Genomic DNA, 16,757 nt, shown 5'->3' with positions numbered 1-16,757 from the left:
ACGGACGCTGCTGGACCCGAGTCCCAGTTTTCAGAGGTTCACCCTGTACCGGGACGTGAAATTGGCAGACCCTGGGGCTCAAGGTGTCCGAGCTAATGCCACCCCCCAGCAGGCCCGTGCGGAGACCCCCAGATCCCTCCGTTTGGGCCGGACTCCTGCCCTGGGTGTCTCTGTCCTGTGCCACAGCAGAGCACGGCGGCCACAGGCAGCTGCCCACCCGGAGCTGCCCTGCGTACTCACCACCTGGACGCACTCCATGAGGGGCAGGCGGACGGACTGGTTCCCGGAGAGGCTCACCACGCAGGCGGGCGTGTCCGGCGTGGCCTCCAGCAGCGCCATCACGGCTTCCATCCCCATCTTACTGCTCTGCGGGGGCACGGGGACCCGGTGAGAGGCCACGCCCCCAGCCGGCCACGCCCCACGGCTCACGCCCGCCGGTCAGACAGCCATGCTAGCGGGGCGCCTGGCACGGACCTGCCAGCGTCACGAGAGCGTGGCCACGTCGGGCTGCCACGGACACCCCACCGCGACGATCCCAGCGAGCGTGCCCCCGCCCCAACACACCAGGGACAGGCGCTGCTGGGCGCCGGGTGGGCTCGGCGGGCTGCCTCCCTCGGTTTGGTGAGCGGGGCCCAGAGGGTCACTCGGTTATTTAAGATTAGGGCAGTTAGCGGCTCGGAGGAGGACACTCCCTGGGGGCAGGGAACGCCCCGGCCTGGCTTCTGTGCCCCGGGATAAAGCACCCACCGATGCCGCGCTCGGGTCAGCAAGCCCCCTTCCTCGCCATCGAGCCGGCATTTCCCCCCCTGGCCGAGGCCCCGGCCCCCGCGCCGCCAAACACTGGCACCCACCAGCACGCGATCGAAGGCCGAGGGCGTCCCGCCGCGCTGCACGTGCCCCAGAACCGTCACCCGGGTGTCGAAGCCGAGGCGCTGCACGACCAGCTGTTTGCAGAGACAAGAGAGCAAGTGGGTTCCAGGCCCCGCCCAGCCCGCACCCCCTAGCACCTCCCAGCCCTCGCCTGGCCCACACCCCCCAGCACCTCCCAGCCCTCGCCTGGCCCACACCCCCCAGCACCTCCCAGCCCCCGCCTGGCCCACACCCCCCAGCACCTCCCAGCCCCCGCCTGGCCCGCACCCCCCAGCACCTCCCAGCCCCCACCTGGCCCGCACCCCCCAGCACCTCCCAGCCCCCGCCTGGCCCGCACCCCCCAGCACCTCCCAGCCCCCGCCTGGCCCACACCCCCCAGCACCTCCCAGCCCTCGCCTGGCCCACACCCCCCAGCACCTCCCAGCCCCCGCCTGGCCCGCACCCCCCAGCACCTCCCAGCCCCCGCCTGGCCCGCACCCCCCAGCACCTCCCAGCCCCCGCCTGGCCCGCACCCCCCAGCACCTCCCAGCCCCCGCCTGGCCCGCACCCCCCAGCACCTCCCAGCCCCCGCCTGGCCCGCACCCCCCAGCACCTCCCAGCCCCCGCCTGGCCCACACCCCCCAGCACCTCCCAGCCCTCGCCTGGCCCACACCACCCAGCACCTCCCAGCCCCCGCCTGGCCCGCACCCCCAAGCACCTCCCAGCCCCCGCCTGGCCCGCACCCCCCAGCACCTCCCAGCCCCCGCCTGGCCCGCACCCCCAAGCACCTCCCAGCCCCCGCCTGGCCCGCACCCCCCAGCACCTCCCAGCCCCCGCCTGGCCCGCACCCCCCAGCACCTCCCAGCCCCCGCCCGGCCCACACCACCCAGCACCTCCCAGCCCACGCCCGGCCAACACCCCCCAGCACCTCCCAGCCCCCGCCCGGCCCACACCACCCAGCACCTCCCAGCCTCCGTGTGGCCCGCGCCCCCCAGCACCTCCCAGCCCTCGCCTGGCCCACACCACCCAGCACCTCCCAGCCTCCGTGTGGCCCGCGCCCCCCAGCACCTCCCAGCCCTCGCCTGGCCCGCACCCCCCAGCACCTCCCAGCCTCCGTGTGGCCCGCGCCCCCCAGCGTCCCCCTTACATCCTTCACGTAGCCGGAGGTGATGGGCTTGCCGTGCCTGTCAATGGCGCCTTCGGCGATGATGATGATGTTGAGCCGGGATCCTCTGCTGCGCGTCTGCGCCGAGAAAGACAAAGCCGAGCTTAACCGGCGCCGGCTGGAGCAGGCAGACTCCGGGGGGGGGGGCGTCCCCTCCATGCTCAGCGCTGCTCATCGGCTCCCCGCAGCCGGGCACCGCAGGCTCCTTGGTCCTGGGGGTCGCCGCACCCTCCACAGAGGCTGGGGGCTCCGGCAGTCCTGTTCCCCTGGGGCCGTCGCCCCACCACAATGACCAAGGCTGCTCGTCAAGGAAACAGCCCCCGGTGCAAGCTAATGAGGACGCCTCGGAAAGGGGGGCGGGTCCCAACTCTGCCCCTTCCGGGAAGCAGGGCGCCAGGCGGCGGGGAGGGACAGAAGCTGCCCGAGGAGAGGAAGCGGGCGGGCCGGCGCTGGCGGCACTCACCTCCCCCAGCCTCTCGCACATGAAATCCTCCCAGCCGTCCTCGGGCGGGGCCTCGGGGATGAAGAGCCAGTCGGCGCCCGAGGCCAGGGCGGACACCAGCGCCAGGTACCTGGAGGGCAGAGCCCGGTGAGCAGCGCGGCCGCCAGGCCCACAGCCGCAGGGCTGGAGGGAAAAGCCGTGGCCTGGGATGGACGCGTGTCCCAACCTCGGGACAAGCACGAGCCGGCCTGTCTGTGGCGGCACCGGGCCGAGCCGGGAGAGCGTTCGCCTTGGGCCGGCCCGCGCCCGCTGCTAGTCGCCACAGAGCGAGCAGCGCCTCCCTTCCGCCACAGCGAGCCACCGCCTGGCTCCCCTGGCCGCGGCCTTCGCTCCACCGGCCCCAGGGCGCGCCACTCCTCCAACGAACCGGCTCAGCGGGACCCAGGAGGGGGCGGAGCCTATGCTGAGGGGCGGGACCCTTCCCTGCCACCGTGTGACCGATGGAATGTTCCACTCGCTCCACGGTCACCCTTGGCCCATACAGCGCAGACCGCCCGTTGCCCTCAGCAGCGCTTCCTCCACTCCTACCCGCCACCCATCCCATCCCCGCCCCCGGCACCCCCAGCAATCACCCCCTCCTCCCCCGATCCCAGACAGCCACCCTCGCCCCCAAGGGCCCTCCTTACCCGCAGTGCCTGCCCATCACCTCCAGCACGAAGGTCCGCTGGTGGCTGCAAAGAGCGGGGAGGCAGGTCAGAGTTTGGGGCGCAGTCGTGCTGCTAGGTCGAGCGTCTCAGTTCAGTCAGCAGAAGCCCCGCAGGGCGTGGGCGTGAAGGGGGGGGCGCGCCGTGTCCCCGTGCTGGGGGGCGCGTCCTGCGACAGGGAGCCGCCCGCGAGGGACGCCTGCTCACCTCTGGGCCGTGGTGGTGATGGCATCGATCACCTCCATGATGCGGTGCAGCGCGGAGTCCGTGCCGATGGTCATGTCCGTGCCGCAGAAGTCATTGTCGATGGAGCCCACCAGGCCGACGATGTTCAGGTGGCAGTACTTCTTAGCCACGTCCTCCGTGATCTTCCCTGCGGGAACCCGAGAGTCCGATCGGTTACACGGTACGTGAACTGCGCCAGCCCGGCCCATCCCTAGCAGCGACCCGCTCCCGGGCCTCCTCGCAGAGCAAGACACGGCCCCAGCTCCGGGGGAGAGTGGGCTCTGATAGATGGAGCTCCCTCCGCTCTGCCGGAACGGTGTCCACAGGACCAGCCGCTGTCCTGAGTCTTGCAAGCAGATTGCTGCAGAAAAGCCGGAAGCCGCTGCCCAGCCCGGAACCGGAGCGGGAGAAAAGCAGAGCTGCCAGCTGGCGGTAAGGAGAGTGACTCAAAACCCTGCCTAGACTGGGGGTAATTCCCTGGCGATTGGCCCCGTGAGCCTGTCAGACCACCGCCACGAGCTCGCCCGCCTCCGTCCTGGACGTGTTCCCGGCTATCCCCTTTCCGACTGGTGTTCGGACGCCAGGCCCACCCGCCCCTGCGCCCGCACGGGACTTGGAGAGAGAGAGACATGCTTGTCCTCTGCTCCAAGACACAATTCTTCATTTTCTGTAAGTAGGGTAAAGGCTGGGTAGCTTCGTTAGGTTTTATTGTTTTAGGGGTTGGGTACGGGAGCTGAGATCTGGCACCGCTTAAGAGATGTCTGGCTTTTCTTTGTAACTAAGTTCTAGCCCATGGTGTAATTCCTCCACGAGTAGATTTTGTTACCTTTCCCTCTGATCCTTACGCTTGAAACAGGAATATTGTTGTAATAATAAAAGTTTTCTCCTTCCTTTTTATTAACCTGGCAGTGGTTAATTGTGTGCCCTGATTTTTAGAATAGGGGTGAGATTCCCAAATGATCTTTCCTCTGATTTCTATATCAACATTCGGGTGGTGGCAGCGGAAGTTTTATTCCCAGGATCTAGGTTTTTAAGGTTTTGGGGGAGGTTTTATACCAAAGCCTGGTAGATAAGGCTTTGGGGTACACTTGCTGGCCCCCACTTCTGCATTTGTCACGCCAGAGTGGGGAAGGAGCCATGGCAGGGGCTCGCGTACCGCTTTTCACCAGCTCCTCCAGCAGGCCTCCCCACTCCGTGCGGAAGATGTCGGCCCCCGTGAGGCTGCCGTCGCCGCCGATGACGCACAGGTTGGTGATGCCGTGCTGCACCAGGTTGTGGGCCGCCAGCAGGCGCCCCTCCCGCGTGGTGAAGGCTTTGCAGCGGGCGCTGCCGATGATGGTGCCGCCCTGCAAACGACAGAAGGAGGCGAGAGAGGAAACGAGCAGCCGGAGTAGTAGAGGAGGGGGGCCGGGGGCCCGGCGGGCGAGAACCGTATTCCAGCCCGTGGCCCCGTTGGCCGTGGGGAGCCCCGTGCTGACGAGGCTGTGGCTTCCCGGCTAGCGGCCCCTCCGCTGTGCGCCGTGGGGCCCGCGAGCAATGCAGCTGTTTCCACCCACCCTCCTGCGCTCTGCTGGCAAGCTGCCACCTCTCCCCCCGCCGGGTCGGTCTCCTCTGTCCCAGGGCAGAACGCGCCGGGGCCGCCTTAACGGTTCTGCTGAACGACCTCGCCGCCCGCCCTGTCCATTGGCTGGCAGCCCCGCTCTCCGACCCCGACGAGGCTGCTCCGCGGGGCTAGGCCTCAGGCCCCAGCTCTCTCAGCCTCTTGGCAGCCAGGCCGGCCTCAGGCATTTCCTCGGGCGCTGGTGGCAAGCCGAGCCCGAAGGCCTGTCCTGCCGGCTGCCCCAAGGGAGCTAACCTGCCGCCCAGCCCTCCGTTCGGGAGCCTCCCGGCACGGGCAGCCATGGGAACTTACGCTCCGCCGGGCACCTGGCCCCTGGCCCGCAGAGACTGCCGGCTTCGTACTGGGTCCCAGCCTGGCACACGCCTGGCTCCTGCTGCGTTCGGGCGCATGTCCCGGCTCGGAGCCTGCCTGCTCCCGGCTGGCATTTCCCACGGGGGTTTGCTCCAGTGCGGCCGAGCGACTGCTTTTCCCCCGCCGGCCCGGCCGCGTGGCTCCAGGCCCTGAGCAAGGGAAGGGTTAGGAGCTGGCAGCCTCCCCCTCTTGACCCACACTCCTGGCGGCATGGGCGGCAGCTCCCAGGTCAGCCGAGCCCCACGGCGGCAAAACTCCTGGCCGTGCAAGAGGGGGGTCGGAGGAGGGAAGAGAAGAGAGGCAGAAAGAGACCGTTTCCGGAGCTCGCCCTCACGGCTGCATTACGGCCCTGGGAGGGCTTGGCGCGAAGGGGCGGCGGGGGCAGAGGCGCCAGGTCCTGCGGGCAGATGCCCACGCGACCTCCCTACCCCCTCCTCTGGAGCCGGGCTGCAGGGTCAGGCCCCGGGACGGGCGGCCTGCCAAGCGAAGCCAGGCGAGGCATGCTGAGTGCCGGGCGGGGCGGGGCGGCACACAGGCGAGGGGCATGCAGCGCCGGCGATTACCTGTGGGCAGGGAGACACGCTGCTCAACCCAGGGGAGCGGCTAGAGGCAGAGAGGAGAAAACACAAGAGAAGGATTGAAAGAGCTCGGGGGCCCGAGGGACGCTCCTGGGGGCCGGCACAAGCTCGCTGGTCTTGGCCTGGCTACACTGCAAGTGCAGCCTCCTTGGGCGCCCGGCAGATCCCCACGGGGCCAGCAGGGCAAGGCCACACGTGGCAGAACAAGCCGGTGTTTCCAAGGCAGAGTCTGTCCCACTGAAGCCCTTCCCCTTACACACAGGCTAAGCCTGCTTCAGGCCCCCCCGCCCCCTCACACCGGGCCACGGCAGAACCAGGCTGCTCCCATGCGGCAGCTGAGCCATGCGGCCACGTGCTCGCAAAGAGCCATGCCGCCGGCAGCACGGATCGGCCGCGGCTTTCCACGGTGCACGGCTGTGATCAGCCCCGGCTGGCTGGGGTAGGCAGGGCCGACAAGGGCCCCTCGAGCGAGCAGCAATTGGACTCTTAAGGAGAGAAACTGCCGACCGACTGACTGACCGACCGACCGTGACTGAGACTGACCACTTCCTTGTTCCTGTCACGGACGGTCCAGCCCCTCTCGCCCGTCTTTCTAGCCGGGCTGCGACGCCGCTCTCAGCTCCCTCGGCTGGCGCCCCGGCCCATGGACATTAGCACCGCCCGCTGACGCCGGCGCAGCCTGCCTGCTTTCAGGAGAGCCACGCCTGGTAAAGCCTGTGGAACTCCAACGCCTCAGAAACCAGTGGGAGGCAAGACGGAGTTAGGTGCCTGGAAGATTTCACAGCGGGCCGAGCCAGTCCGCAGCAAAGCCAGGGAGCATGCAGACGCGGCAGCCCCCGAACTTCACGGCAAAACACAGAGCCAGCGCACAGCTCCAAGCCCCGGCCGTCACGCCGGAAAGCAGCAAGGGCCCAAACCCAGCGCCTGGTCCCGTTCCAGCTGGGAGCCCATCTACAGAACAAACTCTCTGTGGCAGGGCCCGGGGCCCGCTTCGCCAACCTCGGCAGTTCCCACTTGGGGTGTAGCTGGGCCCTCACCTCGTGCTCACCATGAGAATGAGAGGAGCAAATGGCGAACCAGTAAGCATCAGCCTTACCGAGTGATGCTCACTGGTTACCCAGCCTCCAAGGCCCGGTTCTGTACCAAGAGGGACAGAGAAAGGCTCCCTGCCTCGGGAAAGGGGTACACACAGACATGGACCCCGCAGGCAGGCCGCTAGCCGGCTTCACGGAGCATCACCTCAGAGATGGCCCCCGCTCGCTGGAGGAAACGGGCCCAGCTAATCGCTGTTTCTCCAGCCTTGCGCTGCTGGATGGTTTACACCGATCTTCCCTCCCTGCTCCCCAAAAGCCTTTCCCCACACTGCCCCTGCTAGCCATGGACGGAGCACACACAGCGACGTCTCCACAGCATGGCCAGCGACACCCAGTCGTAAAGCCGAGCTCAGCACCCTGGGCGTGAGCGCCGCGAAGCCGGGAGCGCGAGGCCGCGTCTCGCCTGGATTCGACGGGATTCCTGCGCCACTTCAGAAACCTGTCTCCAGCGCTGGCCCGCCCCGAGCAGAGGACACGGCCACACAGGGCGGACGCACCAGCGACGCACGGAAGCTGCACGGTTAAACGTGACGGCACGAGGGGCCTTTAGACTCACAAGAGGCGACTGCGAAAGAGCCGCCATGAACCTCTTACCAGCTGGATGATGTTGGAGACGCTCAGCCAGTTCGCTTGCTTGATGTTCTCGCCTCCCTCCACCAGCCCCTCGTAGCCCTGAGAGGGGGAAGCAGAGGCAGAAGTGAGAGGACCGCGCCCATTCCCGGGGCTCTGGGCCTGGGCAAGGGACCAGCGAGGAGGGAGCCCAGGGAGTCTGTGGAACAGGTGCGTGGCAGGGCCGCAGGGAACCCGTCTGGGTTCGGGCACTTGGAAATCCCTCACTCAGCCAGCGAGCGCCTCCCGGTGGGCAGAAACACGGCGGAGGGACATGGTTTTTAGCCAGCTGCCCCTCTCCCTGCTCTTCCCTTCCCTGACTGTCTCCTCAGGGCGTACGGGGCAGGGAAACCCGCACGTCTCACCGTGCACGTGGGGGACAGATGCCAGCGTCGTACTATTTCGAAACCAGGCACCCCCAACAGGAGTGCCAGAACCTCCTCTGCCCTGCCCAGTCCCCCTCTGCCCGCGTCCTCCCCCAAGCGCCCCCCATTGCTCCTTCCCCCATGGCTCACTGCTCTTCACCTCCCCCCCTCGGAGACACGCCGGGGGGCTGCAGCCCCACAGGCAGTGGGCTCAGCTGAGATGGGGCTGGCACGGGGATGACCCGGCCCCTTCCCCACCGGCAGTAACCAGACTTTTGGTGTCTGGACACCGCCAGGCCCTTTGCGACCGACGCTCCGGCTGCAAACTGGGCACCTGGCCACCGTAGCGGGGGAAAGAGAAGAGAGTTCGACCATTTCTCATAAAGCGCGAGAGGCCAGCCCCGTGGCCCGTGTAAAGCCAACGGAGCCAAACCCACGGCGCTGTGCCACGGTCCCACAGAGGCCTGGCCCCACACGTGTCCGTGGCCCAGCGGCGGGAAGCCCCTCGAGAGCCAGGAGAGCCAACGGTGAGCCGCACAGAATGCTCCCGAGCCACAGGCCAGCGGGGAGAGGCCCTGGCTGCCGGGGCAGCGGCTCCCCTCAGCACGCCCGCATCAAAGGAACGGAACAACGCCCGGGACACATCCCACAGCCTCCCGTCGGCCCGGCCCCCCGGCCGTGAGCCCTCCAAGCAGCTAGCGTGTAACCCAGCTCCCCCAGGCAGGCGTGGGGGGCTGACAGAAGCCAAAGGGGGAGTTTTAAACGGCTCCTCTCCCCACAACGGCTGGCTCAGCCACTCATCTGCTAGTGGGGAAGTGCAACGGCCCGAGCTGACTTTGTTTGGCGCGAGCGGAGAAAGGGCCCGTAGAGCCCACGGGAGCAGAAAACCAAGCACGTTCCAGGGAGCAGAGAACAGGAAAGAATTTCCTTGTTCTTGTCATTGCACTTGGGACTACTTTTCATGGTGGAAGGATTCTCCAACGTCGCTTGTTTTAAGTGGGAATTGCTTTGTTTAAAATGTAACGAGCCTTTATCCCCCAGCAACGGCTCTCTAGGCTGTAGCTGAGGACGCTATCAGGGGGAAAGGCGCCACTGGCCAAGGTCCAAGGCCAAACAACCCGCCTGAGGCAGTGCGGAGGAGCTGAAAGCTATGGAGTCCGACCCACGGGCACCAACGCAACGGCCTCCGCTGACTTCCAGGGGCTTGGAGCCGGCCTGCAGGGAAGCCCCCAGCTCTGGCATTCGAGCGTCACAGTCCCTGCGGGGGAAGGGACCTGCTTTCAAAGCCCCAGGCGCCTCCACCCATCCGCACCCACTGGGCCCCAGCGCCTCTCGGCGCTAAATGGAGACACCACTAGACAGTGGGAGTGGAGGGGCCCTGGAGAGACACGTGCAGGCTCGTGGGGATCGTGACACTCAAGAGCCACGAGAAGGGGCGTCTCCTGCCCAGCAGCTCTGCCCACGGACCTGTCCTGAGCTGTCGCTAACCCGTCCGTCCCCGCCTGGGGGCTCCCCGGGCTGCCAGTCATGACAGCAACACGCTGGAGACGAGGGGCCGCGGCGCCTGGGCTCAGCCCCTTCACTTCATCCGCTGCCGTGTAATCGCTTGCAAAGCCGGGGCCGAGCGCCCTGCCCTGTCACAGGCAGGCCCTGCGCAGAGGTCGCCAGAGGAGACCGGCTGCTGCGCAGTCGCTGATCATCAAGCCCTAGTTTATTTCCCCTGCCAAGTTTCACAGCCACTGCGCCCCAAAGCTGGACCATCTGGAGAACGACCAATTCGAATGCAGACTCGAACCTCATAGATCAGGAACACTTTTGCTCCGACGTATATTCCCATGCGAGTCACGGCACGGACGGCAGCGTTCATTCCTGCAAAGGGAGTAGAGAATTACCCACAGCCCTTGAACACCTCAAAGCTGGGCACTGGGGCATCGAGCCACAAAACAGGGGACTGGTCCTCACAGTTCAGGTTGCGGTTAGATCACCGCTCCCCAATTCAGAATCGCGATTTGGCAATCACAAAGTTGGGGAAAATCTGAACAACCAACAAACAGTCTAGCAGCACCTTAGAAACGATCAAAAAATGTAGATGATACCATCCACGTTTTGTTAGTCCTTAAGGTACTGCTAGGCTACGTCTTCCGTTTTTCGTTAAAAGCATTTGCAGAAAAGAGCATCTAGATAGGCACGGACGCTTTTCCGCAAAAGCACTTTTTGTGGAAAAGCGTCCGTGCCCATCTCGATGTGCTTTTCCGCAAAAAAGCCCCAATCACCATTTTCGCCATCGGGGCTTTTTTGCGCAAAACAAATCTGAGCTGTCTACACTGGCCCTTTTGCGCAAAAGGGACTTTTGCCCGAACGGGAGCAGCATCGTATTTCCGCAAGAAGCACTGATTTCAGACAGTAGGAAGTCAGTGTTCTTGTGGAAATTCAAGCGCCCAGTGTAGACAGCTGGCAAGTTTTTCCGCAAAAGCAGCTGCTTTTGCGGAAAAACTTGCCAGTCTAGACAAAGCCCTAGACTATTTGTTAAGTTTTTCCAGTTACAGAACAACACGGCTACCCCTCTGAATACTTTTGAGAAAGTTGGGGGAGTAAGAGTATTACAATTTCTCACCGTCAAAATGATGGGTTAAGGGAATTTACCAGCTGATACCTCGCGCAGGAATCAGAAAGTTATCTACACTTAATACAGGTAAGTAGCTTCACGTACAGGAAAGTAACACATTGCAAGTAGCCATTTCCTCATGTCTAGCTAAACTGGACAGACCGAACAGAATAAACGGCCCCACACGTCTCCGTCCCCCACGGCCTCTCCTCGCAGTGCCATTACACAAATTCCTAGGGGTCACCTTACGGTCACCTCACCTTTGGGAGGAATTATCAGCCTGGCCCTGCGAACATCCTGTGCTGTGCACAGCGGGTGTGAGCTCTTGTATTCTCCAGCGTGTGGCTAAACCTCTTAACTACGCTCCAGGGCTAAGCAGGGACCCCAGATGGCTTGTGGGGGCGGGGGGGAGAGAAGAGGGAGAGCCTGAAATTCTGCCCGTGGAAATGAGAGACAGAGAATAAACAGGAGGGGGTGGGGAAGCAAAATGTGAAATCTAAGGTGAGAAAGGAGGGTGAGACATGAAAGCAGGACCAAGGAAATGAGGCGATTTTAGGAATAAGGGCTTTGGGGATAGCTGGGGGTGGGCTGTTTGCTTGGGTTTTGTTTCTGTTTCTTTTAGCTACTGCTATTAGATGATCAGCCATAGAAAATTTCACCACAAAGCTTCTTGCCCAAAGCATTGCAATTCCTCTCTGGATTCGAAAAGATGAGGGGGGAAGAGTGCAGCAGACAGAAACAATCAAAACCTACTGGTTACAAGCAACAATTAAAGAGGCAATCTGTGAAAATGCTGGATTAGAAGGAGGGTGGATTAAAATTGATGGATTTTTTAAAAATAAAAATCTGATTTTTTAAAATTAAATGGGATTTTTTTACTTTTAAATAAGCTTTTATTTTACAACCTGTTCTTTTTAAAGAGGAAAATATATGATGATTTAAAACAAAATAAAAAACCTGATTCGCATACAAAAATAGTTAATCCCTGTTTAAGAAATCATTTCATTGTAAATAGGAAACGTTTCAATACATGTATGCATCTATAACATGTACGGTTATTTTAATAAAAATAAATTGTATATGCTGTTGTGCGTGTTTTAATTAAATTAGTTACATTCCTAATGCAGCTTGATACAAATCAAGAACAAAAAGTAAATTACTGTACAATAAATTGGTCAATCAGCAATCTGTGTCACCATTTTCCAACGTACTACAAATATACAGTGTACAAGAAAAATTAAGTCTTATGGTTGCTTAAATATATATAGTTATAGTATGTCCTCCTAGATAGGAAAAAAATGTACCAAACATAGCATCCTGGGTCTATTTAGTTGTAAATTAACATGAGTTAATGCTGATAGCAACCAATGGGTGTGTGCCTTTCTATAGAAACAACTGAAGGGCAGCTGATAAAAATAGATTTAAATTGTGGCTTTCCACTGGGTGATTTCAATCGCTTTGATTGAAATCAATCCAGCCTGCCTAGAACCAGATACAGTGCAGGCCAGCAGGTCTCTACGGGGCTAGTAACTTGTCCACACTTGCACTAGATTGACAAAACTTTCATTTTTCACTGGGGCTTAACGCCCCCCCCCCCCTCCTCCAGCCCCCTGAATGGCAAAGTTTTGCTGCAGCAAGGGCAAACGTGAAGGCTACCACACGACACCCCTCGTGGGGGTGGAACTGTACTGTCAGCAAAAGTGCCACCAAATAGCATTTTCACGTGCTGACTCTTAGCACCAGGGCGGTGTCGACAGAGCTGTGTTGCTAAAAGCTGCGTAGCACAGACAAGCCACCTCACTATTCCGGGCTCAGACAACTCCAGCTCAGAGACAGCCCAAGGGAGCGGTGCTTGGGAAGGACTAGTCACAACATGAGGAGGTGCCCTACAATCACTTGGCTGTTGGCCTAATTCAGATGGACTGCTACAGCCTAGAGAGGACCGGCTGTTGACTGACTGAGAGACACTCCTCTCCAAGGCTGGTCCTACACTACAAAAGGTCACCCCCTGGGCGTGGCCAGGTTCTCCTTAATGCTCTTTGTTCGGGTCTGGAACAATTCAGTTCAGCACCTCCCTCTGTGCATGCTAGGGATGCGAATGGTTAACCCAGTGGTCACCAACCAGTCGATCGGGATCTACCAGTCGATCTTGGAGCCTCTGACAGGTGATCCTGGCTGGTTTGGCCAAGAGGCTGTCAGGTGCTGGCACTTCAGCTGCCCCTCCCGGCACTGCCCTGGTACTCCTGTTCAGCGCTGCCCCTGGGAGCCAACCGCTTGTTGTGCAGGGTGGGAGAAACAGAGGCAGGGGGTGCTGATGTCACCCTGTCCCCCTTGCCTGTACCCCATCACCACAGAGTGAGAAGGGCGGGGCCCCAGTGAAGGGGTGGAGCAGGGGTATTTGGGTTTGTGGTAGATCCTAAACTGACTTAAATTCAAAAAGCGATCTTGTGCTTAAAAAGGTTGGAGACCCCTGGGTTAACCCGTTAACCAGCAAGCCTCACCGCCTGTTTCAGTTAACCGGCGGGGGCTGCCGCCCATCTCATTGAATCGGCGCACTGGTTAAACATAATCTTTACCTGGTTAACTAATCAAGTGGGATTTTTACACCCCTGATGCACACCCCTTTCATTCCAAGTCAATTTCATGCCCTTGGAAGATACTGCAGCAATTTTCAGTCCTTTTACCCCATTTGGGCAATTCCCGTGCCAGATTCCACAGCGACTGCTCACATCACACAGTCCTGGGTTTGGCACGGCCACTTCACACAGCGTTAATGCCAGTGTCCGTTCAGCAGTTATCTGAACGCCGGACAAACTTCCGTGAATCCTGGGCAGATTCAGGCGGCATTAACTTTGGCTCAGCTCGCCCCGCACAACAAGGCAGCCTTTCATTCGTGCTCATTACGGGCCGATCCAGCGATGCTGCCAGAGATTCAGCTGATCCAACCGATGTGTGTCCCACAAACCACGTTAAAAACCGCTTTTCTTTGGTAGAAAGAAATGAAACCACACGGTCAAAGCAGCAACAGAGCTGGTCAGGTAAACCCTTGCCCAGACGCAGAACCAGGCTTTGTCAGAGGGCAAAGCCTGAAAATGTACCTGCCACGTGCCTGGGAGTTTAGGCTGACAGGCCGGGCCCCGTTCAGGAAGAGGGTTGTTGCATTTAACTGTGACATGCCGTCAACTTTCTTTTTCATAGTTTTAACTGCAATTTGCTGTGACTTCCCTCTCCTGCCTTCACTCCAGTCTTGGGGGGCCTCTGCAGACTCCCTGTTTGCATTCACACACCGTTCCCGTTTCGGTGCAGTCAGACGGGCTGGAAACATTGGGGTTTGAAAGTGGCAGCTCTGATTCTACACAACCCCCGATGCCACTTCGAGGCGTTTCCTGTTGGCTGCAGGAAATTGAACAAGAGGATTTCTCAAGTGTCTGCCAAGAGGGATCCTTCTATCCGTGGTTTGCTTAGCGGTGACACGCAAAAGCGCTGCTCAAAGTGACAAGCCTGCCCGTCAGGCTCCAAGAGAAAGAGAAATGGAGACAGTGGTTTGAGAAGAGAAGTGGGTCAAACAACCTCAGATTTACCACTGCCTTGCAAGCCAGAGATGCAAGTGCAGCCCTCCTGGGGCTCCTCCGGTACACCGTGCCAGCTACCCTCAGCAAAGGCAGATGGAAAAAAAGGGGTAGCAAGGGAACAGTTTGTTCATGCTTTAGTTAGCTGCTCTTTGTGCTGTTATTGACTCTGGCAGCAAAACCAGGACATAAGCAGCTGACTACGGGAGAAGAGAGTGTGTCACATGAATATTCACAGTGCATTAGTACGCATCATCCCAGGCAGGGCACAGTACAGGCGTGACAACCCATCCCCCCAAGAGTTGACAACCTAGGTGAATGAGACATACGAACTAATCTAATGGATTAGAGTGAGGGGAGGGGGGGAAGGGATCCATCAGGAGCAGCAATCACAATTCCTAGGTGTTCTCAAGCCTTGTTAAAAGGGGAATCTTAGTGTAGTAAGTTTCAACTTTTTTTCATTTCCAGACCCCTAAAAACATTCAAATGGAGGCACAACCCCCTTTGGAAGCCTGAGACATAGTCTGCGGATCTAGGGATCTGTGGAGCACAGATTAAAACCCGCCACCCTGGTTACACTGGGCCAGATCTCACAAACACCGTGTCCTTTCCTGTGATTTATTAACTTCCCCAGGGCTATTCACGGGAGCTGTGAGACACACCTGCTTAGCATGTGCAGCACTGGATCCACAGGAACTACAGCTAGGTGCTGTACTTACTGCCCCTTCGGAAATTTACAAAAGGCTGTTGGAGCCTGTAAACAGATACAATATGATCTTGCCTGTAGTTCATCCTTAAAGTGGCCTAATTGTAAGAAACCCTCCGCTTCCTCCCAGCTTCTGATTCTGAAATCAGAGCAGGTCCTGTCCCCATGACGAGGCCCTTTGCCCTGCCAGATAAGCATCAATGAAGCAGGAGAGAAGTTAAAAGAAGAGATTGTGCAAGCCCTTGTCTACAGGCCAGAGGCGCCTTAGAAATGTCTCCCCGAGGGCAGAGGCACTCCCGGAATCTAATGCAGGCGTTCGCTAATCCTTGGACTGCGGCATGTAAAACAAACTAATCCACAAACCGTCTATGCGTTTATCCTCTGGCCGAGAATGAAACTGCAGAGAGGAAAAATACCGTCATCTCAGCCGGGTGGGTCTACACAGGGAAATGCATTGGGCAGGAGGGAACCCGTAAAAGCTGGGTGGATGGGCCCCGATTCAGGAAAGCAGTGCTCATAGGCCTAACGTTAAGCATGTGCATATGTGCTCTCCTGAATTGGTATTTGGAAAAATCGGGTATTTTCTATCAGGCAGGCAGGCTGCTCCGACCCTGGTTTCATGAGTCACTCTAAAACAAAGCTTAGTGGGGTTAACTGAGATGCCACCAGACTTCGGGTTTTCCATCCGATTGCTGCCACTGCCAGTAGACACGAGAAATGTCAAAAAGGGCTGTGATACTTGGAAGAGCAGCGGGTGCGTTATCCAGGCAATAAACAGGCAGAGCCACGTCGGCAGGTCGTGTAAATCAGCGTCACTCCACTGAAATCAAGGCATCTAAGCCGACCTACGCCGTTCGAGCATCTAGCCCATGGCTCTCAATACGTTCACGCAGCACGGGAAGAAAGGGTACTACCACAACAGGGTCCAGAAACTGAGGCACGCGGAAGCCAGACACGCGGAATTAAGGCCAGAAGAGATCGAAGTGCACAGAATTTTGCCACAAGGGAACGTGACCCCCACAGGCATTCGAAGGATGTAAGCAACAGGGAAGAGGAATGGTTTGGGATTTTTTCAAAGGGCACATAGCTAGGAGTATTACGATCACTTACTGGCATAGATGGCGTTTTACACAAGTGGACAAAGGCTCTGCCATAAGGTTTGACCATCTACATTAGACAGATTACTCGATAAGGAACAACAACAGACTATGGAGGGAGGAATCCACTGAAAACAAGAGGAAAAGATCCAAAAGCATTTGCATAATAACTCCTTGTTTTCAGCTGCAGCCAGTTTTCCAAAACATTCACCTTCTAGGCTCAAGTTTTCCAAAACTGCTTTTTGTGCCACGGTGAAATGTGTGGAGTGCCCGGCTACAGCTGCTTCCGCCCCTTCGGAGGGCGAGGGTGAAAATACGTCATGGTCGCCAGTCTAAAACCTGTTCTAGACTTTTATTTTAAGCCATATCAGTGCTCTCGTGGCTGAGCCTGTGAAAGTGGAATCGGCACCACAATATTCCTGTTCTTTTTGACATAGCGGGGGTACAGCAGCTGCCGCTACGCCAGAGTGCAGGGGATGGACGCAGAGACCGAAGTTCATTCTGCATTTTGGAAGGGGGGGTTGGACCAGAGAGGTCAGACGAGACAGTAGCAGGCTGCAGGTTCCATCAGCCCCTTGCTGCTGTTACGCAATGCTTAAATCGGGGGGGAACGGGACCCTTTTTCAGGTTGGGAGTCACTGACCCACAGAAAAATCAGAAGGGGGCAGAACAAAAGAGAGAAGACAAACCTCCTCCCCCCTCATTGATGTAGCCCCTAACTAAGGAGAAAGACACTCCCCACATGCCGGGGGGGGGGGGGGCCAGGCTAGTAGATTT

General features: G+C 59.5%; 1 protein-coding gene across 1 annotated transcript in view; it reads right to left on the bottom strand.

Annotated features, from left to right (window-relative positions):
• The window catches only part of LOC102450200 (ATP-dependent 6-phosphofructokinase, liver type), a 29,695-nt gene that overhangs the window by 10,141 nt on the left and 2,797 nt on the right, over positions 1–16,757 (bottom strand). The window contains exons 2-10 of the mRNA XM_075937309.1: positions 9,799–9,872; positions 7,624–7,701; positions 4,542–4,731; positions 3,368–3,533; positions 3,143–3,187; positions 2,478–2,586; positions 1,997–2,092; positions 852–944; positions 241–366 (exon numbers count right to left, since the gene is read on the bottom strand). Of these exons, the coding sequence (XP_075793424.1) occupies positions 241–366; positions 852–944; positions 1,997–2,092; positions 2,478–2,586; positions 3,143–3,187; positions 3,368–3,533; positions 4,542–4,731; positions 7,624–7,701; positions 9,799–9,872 (977 nt within the window). The remainder of the gene's footprint in view (positions 1–240; positions 367–851; positions 945–1,996; positions 2,093–2,477; positions 2,587–3,142; positions 3,188–3,367; positions 3,534–4,541; positions 4,732–7,623; positions 7,702–9,798; positions 9,873–16,757) is intronic.

This window comes from Pelodiscus sinensis, chromosome 10, assembly GCF_049634645.1.
Source record: "Pelodiscus sinensis isolate JC-2024 chromosome 10, ASM4963464v1, whole genome shotgun sequence".
Lineage (NCBI taxonomy): Eukaryota > Metazoa > Chordata > Testudines > Trionychidae > Pelodiscus > Pelodiscus sinensis.
The sequence above is the reverse complement of the archived record's forward strand: the minus strand, read 5'-3'. Positions and strand labels throughout refer to the sequence as shown.